We start from the raw sequence: 17781 nt of genomic DNA, 5'->3' as shown, positions 1-17781 counted from the left end.
TTTTTGTTTAATGATTTAATAAGTAATACATATTTTGTATATATATAATATATTTTTTTTATTTATTTTATATGCATTTTCAGCATAAATTAATAATTAATAAGAGTATAATTAAATAGTATTGATTTGACTTTCGTTTTGGATTATTTCAATAATTCTTCTTTTTTGCTAAACTATATTGTTTTTCTTATTCATTTCCTTTTTTTGTTTAAATTTTATTTCAGTTAAATTTTATGCAATATATAGTACATAATAACGACTTTAGTTGTCTTTCCTAATTTGTTTTTTTAGTTATTCATGTTATATACCAAGTTATATATCGTAATAATTTCAGTTCTTATATCAGGTTAAGGGGAATAGAGTTATTAAAGGTTTAGAGTGTGAGAGAGTAGTTGGGAAGTAGAGTTAAATAAGGGTATGAGTGAGTTATTTCTTCAACTGGTTATAATATTAAATATTATTAACATAAAAAGAATAGGGAAGTATAAAATCATACTTAAAGGAGTTTAGGGGGTGTGTGTGTGTGGTGTATTTGTAATGGTTGCAATATTTTTATTTTATATTTTTTTAGTAGACACATCCTTTCACTAATTAAGCATTCAAAATAGTTGTAGTTGTAGTATGTAGTTGACTTCTTAAGCGATTTTAAGGCTAAACCTCATTTATCTATTTTTGTTTTCTTTTTTGTAAATTTAATTTCCTCGGCAAAATTCTGGTAAGACTCATTGTGTGAATTGTGATTTTATGATGATTAGATAACTAGAGCCATGTCTTTTTTACTGGGCAAATTAACTTTTTTACCCTGCCATAATGAATTGTGTATTGTGAAAGCATCAATTGTAACAGTCAAATGCTTTGTATGGACTTGAGAAAAACATTTTCCTCCTGAATTATACCTAGAAAAACAATAACAATTTACAATTTAGAAATATTTTATTTTCAAATATGTGTTTTTTAAACTTACTTGAAAAATTTATCAAACATGACTTCATCAACTTGCATAGGTCCAGTACCATACAATTTAACAACCTGCTCCGTGTCAGGAGTGTAACTGTATAGTGCTCGAAATTGGCAGCCTGCATCTCTGAAGAGTATGAGGAAATGTTTAGCTTCGGAACGTGCTATTTTCTCAAGCACTTTTTGTTTTGCATCACGATTAACAGCGCCTGGGAAGACGCAATATTCGACTGCATTGAGAATAATTCCTCTATTCGATTTAGCTGCTGGCTGCTTATATAATTTTGGCCCTAAATTACAATAACATTATATTTATTTAAATAATATTTTGTTTAACAGCAACGTTTGATAAGTCCGGTAAAAAAAGTTAATTGTCAATTGCTAATTGCTACTTGTCATAAGATTCAGTGTAAATTGCAAGCAGAAATACTCATTCAATATTATAAAAAATGCTAAATTTTTTTACCAGATTTATCAAATAATTAAAATAGATTTTAAATATGAAAAAAATAAAAATAAATAAAATGCATTCATTGAGAACAAATCAACATTAATTTTGTTCAAATACAACATGACAATAATAAAAAATAACTATAATAAACACAACAAAACATAATACAACAAATCAAAACAAAACAAACATCATTTCATTAAAAATATTAATATAATAATGTTAATAAATAATAAGGCAATTGACTGGGGTTACTATGCCGCCATGAAGTTACTCTAGCTGCTAAACATTCATTATATTTAGGTTTCGTTTTACTAATGAATCTAAGTTAGTTCTAACAACTTCAAATTAAAATCTTTAATTATAAATTGACCGCCCAACTAAGTAGTAAACGTGTACTTAAACTAACCTACATACATATATTTAAGTTTACTTAATTAAATCTTAAAAAAAACTTAAAATAATAATAACTAATAAATAATTAAAGAAATAAAATTAAAATAAATAATAAACTTAAATCGAATTAAACTGAATTGATTTGAATATGTTTTTTAAATTGAATGCAAGTGTGTGAATTTATGATTTAATTGCTAAATGAAGAGGAGAGAGAAGATTAATCTATACGAACCCGAATAATCCATGGAATTGCCAGTCGATGATATATCACTTGATCCATCGTTCATACCATGTCGTTTTGTAATTAAACCGGGCGGCAAAGAGCCAGGGCCAGATGGAGAGGGCATGTGCCTACTCAACGAGGCCATACCAGGCGATGGTGCTCTACGTGGTGGCGTAGCTCTTCCTATACCAGAATCTATTTCAAGCCAAACATCAATGTTATCATCAAGGCAAGACAATTACAAAACAAACATTTATTTCGATTCGTTAAACAGTTGAGATAGATGATGTGTTTGTTGAATGATGATGATGATGTCAATGGATGATTACATATAGTTGTTAAGGAAATCATTTGATTTCACATTTAATCGAAATATTTTATTTAATTTTAGTTTTTTTTTTTTGTATTTTAAATGGGTTTAAATTTAGAATAAAAAAAGAAACAATAATTAATGATTAAATTAGTTTAGTTACAGCAAAAGCATAATATGTATTTTGCATTGTATTTTTAAAATTTTTAATTAAAGATGATTTCATAAATTATAAGAATAATTAATTAATAAAACATATAAAATAAATGTATTCTTTAAAAAATGGTGCCTGTGGTTTAAAAGGTAAAAATAATAAGTAGAAAAAAACTTACAAATGAAATTAAAAGTATACATGTATGTGTGTAAGCTTTATTAAATTACAAATCGCATTTTTCTTTTTCTTCTTTTAAAATATTCCCAAAATTTAAAACTAAAATAAAAGTTAACTTAATTTTATTTAAAATTTGTGTAAAATACACTTGATTACAAATTGCTGCTTGATTTACAAAAGCAAAATAAATATTTACGAATTTTCTTTTAAATTTATTTGAAAATCATGAGGAATCTGTTGCTCTAATTAAAAATATGTGTTGTTTAATAATGTAGTTGTTTCAAAATTGCATTGCCTTGATGTTTTTGAAATCAAGTTCAATATTGCGATTTTCTATGATCTATGGTTTAAAATCGTTGGTGAAGTTATATAAAACCCCATTTAATTATTTTTATATTCATGCTTATCGGAGCATTAGCTTGTCAAAAGGCGCATTTTTGAACGGTTTGTCATTAGATTGTGTTGGGTGCCAGGGCACTGTAACGTGCATAGTAATGAAGTTACGGACGAACTAGTCAGATTAGCTTCGAACCATAAATCGTATGAAAGGATGGTAAAAGCACCCACTTGTCACTATAATAGGTTGATATTCGAGAGAATACGTGATATCATCAACCTGTTCTGGAATAGTAGATTGGAAACAAAAATACTTATAGGACTGGATAGAAGCAGTCTAAGGGTTCTGATAGGGATTCTAATTGGCCTTTTTTTAGTTAAACCCTCTGTCAGTAAGTGAAATTGTAGTATATCGGGCTATTGCAGGTTATGCAAAGATGAGATGGAAGTAGAGACGATCGAGCATTGTATTTGTCAATGTCCTAGGATACAGCATCTCTGGCTGGTCTCTTGCTAGGGAATAGGTTCCATGACGAACTGGGGTAAATTGCGTGATAATGACAGATATTCCAGATTGTATCACCTTAGAAATAGAACCGTTTTCCATACATCTTTACTCTTTACCTATCTTCTTATTTCCTCGTCTTGTTGTAGTGTTCTTTGTTTCTCTGTTTTTGAATCATAACTACTTGAAGGGAATCACGATGAACCTTATGGTATCCTAGTGGATATACAGCGTTATTCTTATGGTGTATAAACCTTCTTAAACTAAAGCTATATTCATGCCTTTAAAAAAACCTCTTATTAAAACTAATTTCATGATTAATTTCACGACACTAGTTTAACGACTAAAATAAAAAATTAAGTCAAACTGGTAAAAACTTTCTAATAAAATTCTAGTCATGCCAACTAGAAATTATGAGAAATCTGATGTTTGAAAGTATTTTACAATTGTCATCTGTATTTCGTAGTATAAAATTAAAGAAGAGGCGCCAATAATATCGATCATTAAGTTTTATCATAAATTTAATAATAAAATGGCATGAACAATGAAAATAGACACTAATACACTTAAATAAACTACATATTATTTACTTATTTTAATGCTCGAATGTATGAATTGGTTTATGAATATAATGATTAACTAATGTATGAATGTGAATTCAAATGAAAAAAAAATGACAAGAAATTTACAATTAAAATATAAAAAAAAACAAATTTCTTAAATAACAATAACGAAAGAAAAAACCACAACTCCTCGTAAAATAAATAAATATTAAATAGATATATGAAAAAAACAATAAAAATTATTAACCGAAAACCAAATAATTATTTCACAATAATTTACAGAAAGAAAACAAAAAAATATATAAATATAATGGTGACTAAAACTCTTACCACAAAGATTCATAAGCGAATTAGATTTTCGCCCACGAAAGTTTAGAGTACTTCCTTTGGCTACAGATATACGTGATAAAGTTCGACCTCGTTCGACATTTGGTTCTGGAAGAATTCCCACATTTTATGAGGGTTTAATATTTGATAATAATCATCTCTATTTGTTTTTTGGTTTTTATATTATAAATGGGAATTTATCGGAATAAAGCTTATATTCGAAATTAAACAAAAATAATGTAAAGAAAACCCAACTCCCTTTCACTCTTATATAATATAATTCAAATAAAATATTATTATATATAAATGGATCCATTAACCGTATTAAACCTAAACATCATTTATATATTTATTTATAATCATTGTATGTATATGTTTGTGTATATATTTATTTTCATAAAATTAAGGATTCTTAGTAGGAGCATGCTAATCAAGGCATTATTAATAAATACGAGTATTTTATAAATTAATAAAAGCAAACATTACATAACATGTGCAAAACAAACCCAGCTTCAGACTGTCACATTTTGCTTTTAGATTATTGCGTTAGAAAACTCAAAAGATAAATTTCATAATTAAAAGGGATTAGTTTAAGCAAATTAAATAAAAAAAAAACTCAACTAAACTGAATACAACAGAACAAAAGTAAGAATGAAATTAACTCAAATTGCAAATAAAAAATATTTGAAAATATAAATGAATTATTTCATTCATTCAGAAGTACATATATATTTATGTAAGTAGTTAAATATGTGATTTCCCGCCACCAACCTTTAGATAGTTTATATGATCCGCGACGTCCAATTGGCGTGGAACTTGTACTTGGGTACTCGTCCGGCGATTCTGACAAAAGAAAAATTATTACTTTAAGTCCAACAACAGACAAGTCTGTATTTTGAAGCTGTTTTTTCCAAATCACAACAAAATACTTTCATGCAGAACAATAATACAAAAGCATATAAAAATATAACTAAAAACTAAACATAAACCCCTTTGTAATAAACTCAAAACCAATATTAAAAAAAAAATTACAGCCGTATTCAAAATGAAAAATAAAATATAAGCTAATTTTTCATTTAGAGTACAGCTAAAAAAAACTTTATAATAAAATTAAAATATTAAATAAAAAATGAAAGTAAATAAAATTATAATTACCTTTAACTGTAAGGGAATCTTGAGAGCCTCTGTAATAATCTCTCCTCATTGAATTGCTATTAAATTGGCCGTAGCCTTTTGATTATTGATACGCAAACGATCAATGAATCAAACAGTTCAATATTAAAAGGAGCCATGCAACAAACAATCGATAAATAAAACAAATAAAAAGAAAACAAATGAAACATAAGAACGAAATTAAAAATCCAAAAAATAAACAATAAAAATATTTATAAACACCAATAACAACAATTGTTTTGCAAAGCAATAAGTTGAAAGTTTACCTGTTAGATTGGTACTAGAACCTTTTTTGCCGCGACTAGATATGGTTGAAGCATCACTTATATCAACAGATCCATCGTCGACATGTATTGTTTTGGGTCGTGGACGTGTTGGCTTAGGGCGTGTTCTTGTCACAGTATTTGTGTTGGAGCTTGGTTTGTGACCAATATCTGAGCGATCTATTGTTTTTCCCTGAAATTATTTAAATAGAAATTAATAACTGCAATAACATTTAAAAATAGAACTGTATACCTCTCGCTCAGCTTCCTCGAGTGCTTTCTTGAGACGGTGCTGTTCGAGTATAGCTGCCCTACGTGCCATTTGTTCCTCCTTTTTACGCTGCTTCTCTTCCTCTTTCTCACGTTCTATTTCACGTTTTCGTGCAGCCTCTTGTTCCTTTCGCTCTTTAGCTTCTTCTTGCTGTTGGCGACGTTGAAGAGATAAAAGCATAATCTTTTCTTTACGACGTTCCATTTCCTCTGCTGATTCCTAAAATACCAAAAAGGTCTCTTTATATTGGTTTGCAAATGAAAACCATTATCGCTCTTACCGGATCAAGAGTAGATGGATCAGTGCCAATTACCAAAGCTTTGCTTTTGACTTCACGATTCTCTAAAGATGTACTGTTTCTTAAATGTGTTGGCGAAGTGGAAGCTACAGATGGAGGTGGTGTTTGTGGTTGATTATTGTGCGAAGATGAAGAGTTTTGTGTTTTGTGTTCGTTTTTACTCTCACCCACTGACATCACCTGACTGAGTTGTATGGGACTGTCGGTGTATTTGTTGTAAGTGGCTTTATTTATGTCCATTGTGTTTCTGTTTTGGTTACTACTGCTGCTATTACTCTCGCTATAGTTCAGTTTGTGTACTTTTGGTCTAATTTTTGGCTCGACACTAACGTCATTGCTGATCATTTCAACGTAGTCGGTTGAGTCGGAATTGTTCGATAGCTGGTTGTCAGCACTGTCTAGGCTCTTTTCCTTTTTGGGTGAACGCTTCACTCGCAAAGGTGGTTTAGGTCTTTTAGGCTGATCATCGTCAAAGGAAATGTAGAAGCCTTTTTCAGTAGTATTCTTTTCTGATGATCGGGGATCCTAAATATTTGCAAATAAATTTAATAAAATTTACATTTAACATTATTTATACACATTTACCTGGAAGCTATTCGGATGGAGTAGTGGACGTTGTGGTGAAGGTATTCTATAGGTTAGATTGCCGCTAGTTATATTCAGTTTTTGTGGCATCATGTCACTCCCGCCACCACCAACGTAATCGTCATAGTTGTTTTCTCGCTCGTCGCGTTGCATTTGTGCTGTATGAGACATATGCGATTGTTGTTGCTGTTGTTGATTGTGATGTATGGGGAAGATGTATTCTGAAAGACCAGTGGATTGCATTTTTTCAATAACGTTACGTTCAATTTCGTCAATATCATCCTGATCGCCAATAAAGCAAATACTTTGAGGTGCCATGACATCATCAGGAGGCGTGGGAGCCGATGAAGGCTTGGGAACAACATTTGGTGATCTGGTTTCTCTTAAATTGGTCATAGATTGCTGCCTCTGTACGCCGCTACCCATACCTACTCCTCCGCCATTCCCACCTGTCATGCGTTGGCTATGCAATGGAGAGGAGTGTACCGGGTACATTTGATGGTGTTGGCCATCACCGTTTTGGTGTATGGACGAGCGGTGGTGCTGTATGTTATTTTCCCCTTGTGGACTACCCCAATTAGGACCACCACCGTCGCTATCCATAGATTTCTGAGGTCGCCTCTGCCAAGTATTGCCACCGCCAACATCTACCATTTGCATCGGATCGAACGACGGCTGACCCCATGTTCTTCTTTGTGTAGGATACTGTTGTTGATTTGGCTGTTGTTGCACTAGAGGTTCATGCCCATAGTAATTGTTCGGTTGTGGCGACATATTCGGCTCACGGCCATGCATCGACTGTATTTGATAATCATCGTAAATACTTTGACGAGGAATGTATTGTTGATGCGGATGATGACTCTGCATCGGCGGTTGACTATTCTGAGACTGTGGCCCACCGAAGCTATGATTGTTACTTCTGTTATAAGGCACGGCGTTGTTGTCATTGTAATGAGGATGCATGGTATTGTATTGCGATTGGGGCATCATGGCTGGCGGTTGTTGCTGTTGGGCATACATATAGGGTGCATTATCATTTATATACTGGACAGGCATGGTTTGCATTTGTTGATAGGGATCTCGACTTGGGGGTCTAGAGCCATATGGATTAACAACACCGCCGGCATTAAACGACTGTGGCAAATGAGGTGATGATCCAAAATTCGGTTGATGTTGCAAGGGTCGTGTTGGATAAGGATCGGCTAAATGTTGTTGTGATCCGAAATTTTGTTGTTGCTTATAGAAGAAGAGCAAAAATACATAATTTCAAGAAAATCAGTTAAGGAAGTGAGAGATAAAATAAAACTGTTGTTGTTTAATAAAGCGAGTAAAATATATTCTCGTCTGACAGAGTATACAGTCAAATTCGAATTAGACTCAGATACAGATACGAAAATCTGGTGTAAAAAAGAAAACATTTAACATCTAATTATGGAAATGTGTTAAATGGGCGTGTATGTGTGTATAGAATGTAAAATATATTGATGTGCGTTGTTGATCTGTGATGTTTACCTGATTCAACATATTTGCTATTTGTTGGGCCTGCAGGAGCTGTTGAGCTTGCATTTGTTGGGCCTGTATCTGATTTTGCTGCGTAGCTAATCTTTGTATATCTTGTTGAATGTCTTGAAGATTCATATTCATAATAGCGATGCTTTGCTGTGTGAGTTAATGATGTAAAGGATTTAGAAGTTAGAAATGCAGTTAATTACGTTTACAGTGGGCAAACATACATACATACAATGTTACATACGGTCACGTTTAAGATAAACTCAAAATAAAAACGATTTTTAAACAATAAATACTCTTTACACCAAAACAAAGGGACAACATAATACTGATTTTCAAAATATAAATAGTTCAAATTTATTCTTTTTTATGGATTTTGAAAACAATTTTAATCTTAAACAAAATTACTACTACGAGGGTAAATATTTATATTGTGAGTTTATATTATCTTTCAAATTGTGAATGAAAAAAGGGATTTTTATTGCACAGAGCTTTTTGAAAATGATTACCGATTATATATAATTCAGCTATGGAACATATCCATCAATTGATTTAAATTGAAAAACTGGAAACCCCAACTGAAAAGCTCACAATATAAATAACTAACATCGTAAATTATATATAATTCTATTGAGCATTTATAATGTAGATTAAAACTTTAAATTAGATTTAAAATGATAAGTTTTTTTTTATAGTTACACATTTAGTGTTAGAACAAAGAAACAAATATAAAAATATTCTAAATCTCTAATAAAGTTTTGACTGCAGAAGTGATTAAATTTTTTTCACTAATATTCTAATTTTATAAAGAAATTGTTTTGAAATTTAACAATTTTTGAACTATCATTAAATTATTAATAATGATTTATCAAAGTGGATATCTCTGTTAAAGAAATGATTTACATAATTTGTAAATGGGTTAAAGATTAACATGGAAATGCGACCACCACAATAAGAAAATACCTCAAATTTATTTTACCAACCTGGTATTTATCCAATTCATTGGGATCAATGTCCGAAGTACGACTCATGGTTTCCCACTTCATGTAATCAGCATCCACAAGATCCGCATCCTGATTGAACTGCAAAGTGAAATAAGTTTAGTATAAAACAATATTTTGAAGGTAAATTAAAAATACTTCTTTTTGGTGACGCGACAGAGCTGCTTCAATTCTTTGTTTATCCTGCTCAATTTTCTTTCTTTTCTCTTCTAGTTTCATGCGTATGGTATTGAGCTTGTAAGTGCTTTCTAACGAACGAGTGTCATCATCAAACGTGTCTAAAATGTTGAAATATTAATGAAATTAGCTGCGAGTGTTAAACAAAAAACTTTAACAAGTTATTTACCACATTGATTATTTTGCCAATTGGGAGTTTTCATATGCATACTTGCATTTGAAGATTTTCTAGTAAGAGTAGCATTTGGATCGCGTGGCGGCTCATCTGTAGCCAATTCTGGACTAGTGGAATGCTTTTGTGGACTGTTAATGGCATTGTTACTTCTATTTTGTGCACTGGATGCAAAATTTACATTATCGTAGCTGTAAATATTATTATTTAATTAAATTCAAATAAAAAAAAATAGTTTTCGCAGTAAATAATCTTTACCTAGTTTGTCGTTTAAGTGGTTCTTGTTTCTCTGTATCGCGATCTTGTTTTTCTGAACCTGAATCGGTATCATAACCTAATTGCAAAGTACCACGAGCATCAGCAATGGAAGATCTAACGGGTACCACATGTTCTATAAAATAATTAATAAAAGTTATATATAAATGTATAAAACTGCATTAATGTTTCCCAATTACCTATTGTTGTATTGGATAATTTACGTTCTCTCTCTCTTTCAAAACGCTCAATGTTATTCAGCTGATCCTGAGAGCCACCAAAGTTTTCAATGGTCAATTGAGAATCTTCACTAGATGAGTTTCTACGTGATCTTCGTCCTAGAATGACAATTTAGAATAGTATCATGACATAAATTAATAAACATTATGTATATACCTGCATAACTGGGTCGTCGGTGTTGATCCCAATTACTAGGTCTTCCAGCTGGTACATTGTCCCCTAAATAAAATAAATAATTTAAATCTTGTAAAATATTTCCCGGCATCAAGTTAAATGTAACAAAAAATAACATTGTGTAAATGGCAAATGAGAAATGAAAGAAACAGAAACGTAAAAAAAACAAACCTCTTTCATCGGCCTTGGATTCTGTATTGTTTTTTTCTTTGGCCTGTCTTAAACGAGCCGGCATTAAGGGATCCTGTTGCTGCATATGCATGGATGATAATGTGGTAATACCACGTGATTTGTGTACAACGAATGCTAATCAAATAAAATCAAATCAAAAATAAAATAAATTAAGTGTAAAAAAAACTTAAAAGTTCAACACAAACGGACTCAAATTGAAAAGTGCCAATAAGGATTACCTTCGTTTTCGAAATGAGTATTTTCAGCCATGTGATGCGGATCAAATTGAGATGAAGGTGGTTGTATGGATAGTGCTGGTTTATTTATTATAAGACCACTTGCAGAATTCGTATACGTAACTAAAAGTGTAAATGCATTTTAAATAAAAGAAAGTAATACGACGAAAATAAGTAAAATAAATAATTTTAAATTATGAAAACTTTAGTAAAATAAAAAAAATAAATAAATAAAATTATATCTTGAAAGTGGTTGTTAGAAACAGGATGAAGTTTTAAGGAGCAGTTGTTACTGAGATTTCTCATTTAATTGAATGAATTGCAAAAAATAAAGGAATAAAAAAATACTCACTAATTACCGCACTAACAATTCAAAAGATTTTTAAGCAAAATATATTGAAAATACACTATTTTAAAGAAACACACACACATACAATTTCACAGGGAAGAATTCACCTAGTGTCTTGGGAAGTATAAATATTTTTACTATTTTCTTTTTTTTATTATTATTTATACATATAGTAGAGAATGTAGTATGTATGTATGTTCGTACTAATAAAATGGGACAAACTTATGAAAATGTTGTATAGATCAAACAATATATGGATGTTTTCATATGTATGTATGCATGGATGATGATTGGATAAATGCGTATATGTATAAATGCGTACTGTGATGATATTGTTTGTGAATGAATAAAAAAAAGTGTGTATTAAAATAGAATTACATGCATCTATGTATGTCGTAAATGTTTAAAAATAATAGCAAAATAACGAAATATTAAACAAAACAAGCAAAATTTTAAACATAAAATATAAATAAGGAAAATTTAAAAATTGTATTGTGGTGTTTCGAGTTTGTATTATTTTTTTGTAAAATGTTTGCGAAACAATAATAACCAACAACAAACACTAAAACAATTTAATTTCTTTGATCATTGTTAATATTGACCTTGAAATTGAGGTCTTGTCGATGGCGATGAAGAAGGTTGGTCTAATTCACTTCTTAAATCAGGAATCGGTGTGACAGTAGGCATAGTTAAACCGCGGCGGTGATATATTCCATGTTCATTGGCACCTGCATTCTGTTTAGCGATGATTTCTGTTATTTTTAAACGTTTTTTTTTTTGTTAACATATTTTTTGTTCATTGCATACCAGAAACAGAAAGAAAGAAGATAAAAGAGAATAGTTTTTAATCGTTTGCATATTTAGAGAAACAAAATATTTTTTTTGTATTAAAACACCTATTTTATGTAAAACAAATGGACAAAACATAGACTATTGAGTTGCAAAATTTATCAGGAGCCCATTAAGTATTTGTACACGATGTCCTGGCGAACAGTCCAGATAGTATTGATATGCAAGACAAATAATTCAAATTCAATGCAATAACAAAACTGGACAATATTACAATGCAATTTGTACAACAATGAAGGCAGGTTGGATGTTAAAATTCCTTAAAAAGTGTTACATTCGACATTCAGTAAATATATGTAAATATCTTTCTTCAAACACATTACAGGCTCTAAGGATATGTGTGTGTTTCTTTATTAGCCAGAATACACAGAATAACAATAATTAAAAAAATTCTAAAAGTTAAACTAAGATTAATATGGTGACTATTTGCAAAATAAGCAATCAATCTTCATTATTTCCATTACCAAATCACCACCATTTGCCAAAATTTAGTTACTAATTACAAAGGATTAATATTAATACTTAAAGAAGCCTTCTTTTTAGTAAACTTTAGCTTAGTGTTTTTTTTTTTAATTTTTTTGTGATAGTGGTAAAAGTGACAGATAAAAACCCGAGTTTATTAACAGATACTTGTTTGTATGTGTATATACATAGACCATTACCAGATATAAATAAGAATATGTACCTCTTCCAAATAATACAAAAAAATAAACAAGCAAAAAGTAAAGGTAGAAATAGAAAATTAAAATTGAAATGTAACAAAGCTTACCAATAGAATCCATGCCAGGATATGTAACACAATTGGCCGGATGAATTTCAAAAAGATTAAACAAATCGGCCAAAAGAACAAGCAAATTTAGACGCATTGATCTGTAAAAAACATGGAAAAATATATAAGACAATTTAATATTGGAAGAGCATGTTTCAAAACGTAATACCCTCTCATATAAGTGACATCCTCGGGAAGCATATGGAACACATTGTATGGCAGATATTTTTGAGAAAAATTGCTCACTAACAAAACATTGTGTATAGAATCCTCAACTGCCGGTAAATAATTTATGCGCACATCCGTCCAACGCACAACTTTGGGACAATAGTAGGATATCAAAAGTGCCAAGCAAATGCCATCGCAAAGATCTTGAAAGTCACGCACCGGCGGTATGTCTGGGGCTTGCAGGCGTTTGCCCTACAAAGTATTAATACGTGATTTAATGAGATTTCCTTAATTTGGCTCGTATTACTTACATTTTCATCTTCGGGATTTATTTGTAAATCACGTTCTATACGTTTTTTTAAAGCAGCACAAGTATGAGACACCCACGAAAGAATTGTATGTTCTACATTTCCACTAACCGTAAGAACAGGTTGATCACTATTACCCGATATTCTTTTGATAGCATTATTAATACGTTCGTTTGATGTTATTTCCTTGGCATACAACATCATAAGTGCCTCTACAACTGCCATATGACCCACCTGTTTCATGGACGATATAATTTATTGAAGTATTCTGAAATGTTTTCGTAATAGTACTTACAATTCTTAGGGGATTTGTTTGTATCAATACTGTTTCTGTTAGAGGCATATCGGGCGATTCATTGACAGGCACTCCCTTACGAGCCAATGTTTGCAATATCGACCAGTGATTAAGGCTTTGGTAATTTGGATCGGAATATAAATTCGATAATGTCTGGCAATACAAAGTTGCATTCCCCAGATCAACAACAATTTTAGGTTTAAGTCGCTCTTGATTCTCATGATCCCTATAGAACGGCTCTTTAAGATTGTCCGGCACCCGGTTATTATATGCCTTGGACAATAACCATTTAACTGAAGCACGATAACGAGCCTAACAAGAATATAAATAAAAGCAATTGAATTACTCAGAAACATCTTTTAAACGTAAAACTATTCCAAAATTATTTACATACAAAATATCCCGCAAGTTAAGGGAAACAAGTGCAAACATTTTTGCTGTTCTAGCAGACATACACCACTAGTCTGTTTATAGAAATTATGTCAGCATTTTGACAAAAAGACAAAATTAGGGAGACTCCTATTCTGACCAATAATTCTTTTAATTAAATGTAAATATTCAAATGAAACTTGTTTGTACATTTTTGTAGACATGTTAACATTATGGCAAGCAGTGAATGTAGGTGTCCATAGAGGTACGTAAGTACGTTACAAATATTTCAACTTAGACCACACAAAAAAAATATACAAAGACACGCACGTACATACATATCGACACATTCATATTTTGTAGATTTTGTTAGTTTTTATGCATGAATGTGTGTGACGTTCAACAAAGAAAAAAATGACGATAAACTTCAATTACACTCGATCAGCTTTGTCGAGTCGATGATGAGCGATTGATAAATGTACTCAGAGAATTATTGATAGAATTATTTACATACATATTTATGTATTAACATAAACGCATTTCATGCGAATAATGTGCGACTACTGAGAAGGGTCGTTGGGGCTTAAATTCATAAGTTTTTTAGGGGGGAAAGAAATTTGACATATTGTTTTTCATTTAGTTTAATGGTTGGTTGTCTGTGCTACAGAAAAAAGTTGAATGCTACTCTTTTGGCAATAGATGTAGGCGAATGACACCACCATTCAAATAAACTTTATAATACTACAAATTCTTTTTTTGTTGTTTAATTGTTTGTTAAACAGAATAATATGTAGAATGTGTTAATACATTTACTAGCAACTAACATTGACAAAACAGGTATGTATATTATTGAAACTGGTCGAATTGGAAACAATACAATTTAACAATTTTCAAATAAAGATATTAGAATGCATGAATGAATTGGTCATCATTATGGTAGGTACACATATGTATACACATTTAATCACTAAAGATTTGTCTAATATTTTTTCCATGTAATTCACTTATTTGCTGGTTCATTACTTAGTTATTCAATGAACAATTAAGTAATGGCAAATCTAACAAATATAAATTATGTATAGAGTGGCATTTGAAAGAAAGAAGTTAAAATATTAATGTAGAAATACGAAAGAAAGAAAACATTTCTCGCAAATTGAATATTTATTTATTCCATTATGAACATATGAATTTTGCAACATACCTGACGAATTTCTTGTGTTTCGTCCATTATGAGATTTTGATTTATTTTTCGTTTACAAAAATAAATTAGACAACTCAAATTTGCTCAAAGAAGAGTCGACAAGTAGCAGCAGCAGCACAGGCTGCGACTCAAGGCAGCACTAATGAATGTAGACGGCAGTTGCTGCAGAGCTTATGAAGTCAGAGGAGTGTTTTTCGCCTTCTTCCTCTTCTACTTTCCACCTTTTGTTTTTTGCTTATGTTCGTCGTTTTTTACTTCTTTTTTTCTGTTACTTTTTTTGTTGTTTTTTTTTTTGGGTAGCTTAGCTTTGCACACAGGGCAGCAGGCGTTTCCACATCGAAATAAATAATAAATATTGTATTTGTGCCCTCTTTCCGCTTACTTTCACCGAGACTACTGTGAAAACTTTTTTAGTTTGATGATTCCTTTTTTTATTTATGTATTTCTATCTAGCTGTGTAATTCTTTTCTTTTACTTCAATTCTAAGATTTTGCTTAAATAAAATCGCAACTTTGCGGTTTCGTGTAACTAATTATGTTAATTACTTTATCATCATCAAGTTCAGTGTCCATTACAGAGATGAAGAATATAACTGCACTTTAAAATTTAACAAAAAAAAAAACTTTTTATGTACAAAACTGAACAGCGAACAGAAAGTGATTCACTCAATCATAACCGCGGTGGGCGTAGGGGTTTTAAAGCAGCATTTGACGTAGTCGTCGTCACCGTTGTCGTCAGCTGTTTACACTTTTCCAATTTTTGCCGTCTTACTGAATATTCTTCATCACAAATTCATCTTTATTGTCTTTAATCGACATTAATAAACAATTTTCAGTAATTTTATTTTTATTTGCACACATATAATTTCTAAATACTTTTTTTTCACGATGCAAAAAAATTAACACAATTCTTATGGGTATTTTTCTGGCAGTCGTATCTGCATTATTCGATAAAAACTCTATTTGATTCTCTCTCACAAACTTCACAGTACTAATGACATAGCAAATATTTCTCTCTTTCTTTTTTATTACGACAAATTTTTTTCTTTCTTTTCAAGTAGCAAATTCATTTTATTTCTTTTTTCAAACATATTTTTTAGGTTTTCTTTTTAGTTACAATGTTCGCCAATTTTTAGTAATTGTTGTTAATTTTCGAATGTTTATTTTATACTCGCATTTATTTTAGTTATTGAATTTTCATTTATTTATATCGTTTATGGAGTAATATTTTTTTAAGCTCTGCTAGTGTATCTTGTTTTAGTTAATTCAACCCGTCATCAAAGATCTGTGCCGACAAGCAATAATTGTGTCGACGGTGTTTGACAATTAAAATTTCGTCGGCGGCTGAAAATCGTCTATAAGCCGGCTATGTTTATGTTTAAATAAAATATTTATGTTTAAATAAAATATTCAAAAATTTTAAATTATAATTTGTATGTTTTAAATTTGCACAATGAGTTCATAGCTGATATAAAATATCGACTTTTTAATTGAAAAATTTTCAGTGTTGGCCGAATAATTCTATCGTTTAATACGAAACGGCGCTGCAATAGCTATTTGTCTGCCAGCCTAGTTTGACACTCGGTAAAATGGTGATGCCAGAATAAAAAATATAGATATGTTTCTATTTGGTAATGCGGTGTTGCCGTTATGAAAAATTATAAATATTTATGGTCGGGTAGTAATAAAATAATAGTTTAGAATATATATATATAACGAAGTGCAGTATCGTCGTTGTTTGACAATAATAAAGTCGCTGTGATGACTTTAAATAATCATAGTGAATAAAACAGAATTTCATAACAAGACATGTCAAGGCTATTCTTTCCTAGTAATGCCAAGGTTTGGCAATCCTAAATGTTATATTTCATCCAAAAAGTAAATATGCTATTGTTTATGATACTTTTCTTACTTGATTTAGGTAATACAGTGTGCACTTTATTACCAAAATAAACAACGTTACCGATATAACTAATAACGGCAACTGTGTTATCTTTTTTTGAGGTTTCAACAGTGCATCTTAAAGGTTTTTGAATTAAATACCAATAGCAACTGCATTATTTATACTGTTTTTTGTCGTCATATCTAAAGTTTTTGAAATTACAATATTTCACATTTTAAATGGAGTAATTACTAATGATAGTCTATTCTATAGTCTAATTATATAGTCTAATCTTAAGTCTGTAATATATTCTATAGTCTAGTTTACAGTCTAATCTAATGTCAAGGTACACTCTACCTTAAACTAAGTACAACAACAGTATAACATTTAAAATCGGGATGAAACTTAGGTTTGTTTTTATTTTGAAATAATGTTGATCCCAGACCTTATTTAAAGACAATTTACAATTTGTATCACCATGTTGGCTACAAAATGTATAAAAGCATTTTCTATTTCTAATCTTTACTAAAAGTTCCCATTATTTTTAGTTAAGTATTAAGTATAAATAATATAATATTACCAAATGTTTTCATTTTATTTATTTTTTTTATTCATTTCTTAATGCGAAAAAATGAACTAAGTAGTAAATATAATTAATATAATATTTA

General features: G+C 30.5%; 1 protein-coding gene across 15 annotated transcripts; it reads right to left on the bottom strand.

The window, feature by feature from the left end:
• Positions 1-555: 555 nt before the first annotated feature.
• On the bottom strand, positions 556-16527 carry LOC111678459 (patronin). Of its 15 annotated transcripts, XM_046955081.1 has the most exons (25): positions 15233-16527; positions 13663-13974; positions 13371-13601; positions 13061-13311; positions 12892-12992; positions 11876-12025; positions 10928-11047; positions 10689-10823; positions 10500-10562; positions 10304-10441; positions 10107-10239; positions 9846-10039; positions 9638-9777; positions 9482-9580; positions 8502-8648; positions 6990-8225; positions 6387-6929; positions 6089-6325; positions 5839-6028; positions 5555-5629; positions 5171-5242; positions 4403-4507; positions 2037-2222; positions 965-1247; positions 556-896 (listed from the first exon to the last, which is right to left on the bottom strand). In XM_046955081.1, exons 1-25 carry the CDS (start codon positions 15257-15259, stop codon positions 752-754), a joined length of 5313 nt encoding a protein of 1770 aa, XP_046811037.1. In that variant the 5' UTR covers positions 15260-16527; the 3' UTR covers positions 556-751. The 15 variants fall into 15 exon arrangements, with proteins under 15 accessions (XP_046811037.1, XP_046811044.1, XP_046811040.1 ...); XM_046955088.1 differs by lacking the exon at positions 2037-2222; XM_046955084.1 differs by lacking the exon at positions 4403-4507.
• Between the last annotated feature and the right edge of the window lie 1254 nt (positions 16528-17781).

Source organism: Lucilia cuprina, chromosome 6 (assembly GCF_022045245.1).
Source record: "Lucilia cuprina isolate Lc7/37 chromosome 6, ASM2204524v1, whole genome shotgun sequence".
Taxonomy (NCBI): Eukaryota; Metazoa; Arthropoda; class Insecta; order Diptera; family Calliphoridae; genus Lucilia; species Lucilia cuprina.
The sequence above is the reverse complement of the archived record's forward strand: the minus strand, read 5'-3'. Positions and strand labels throughout refer to the sequence as shown.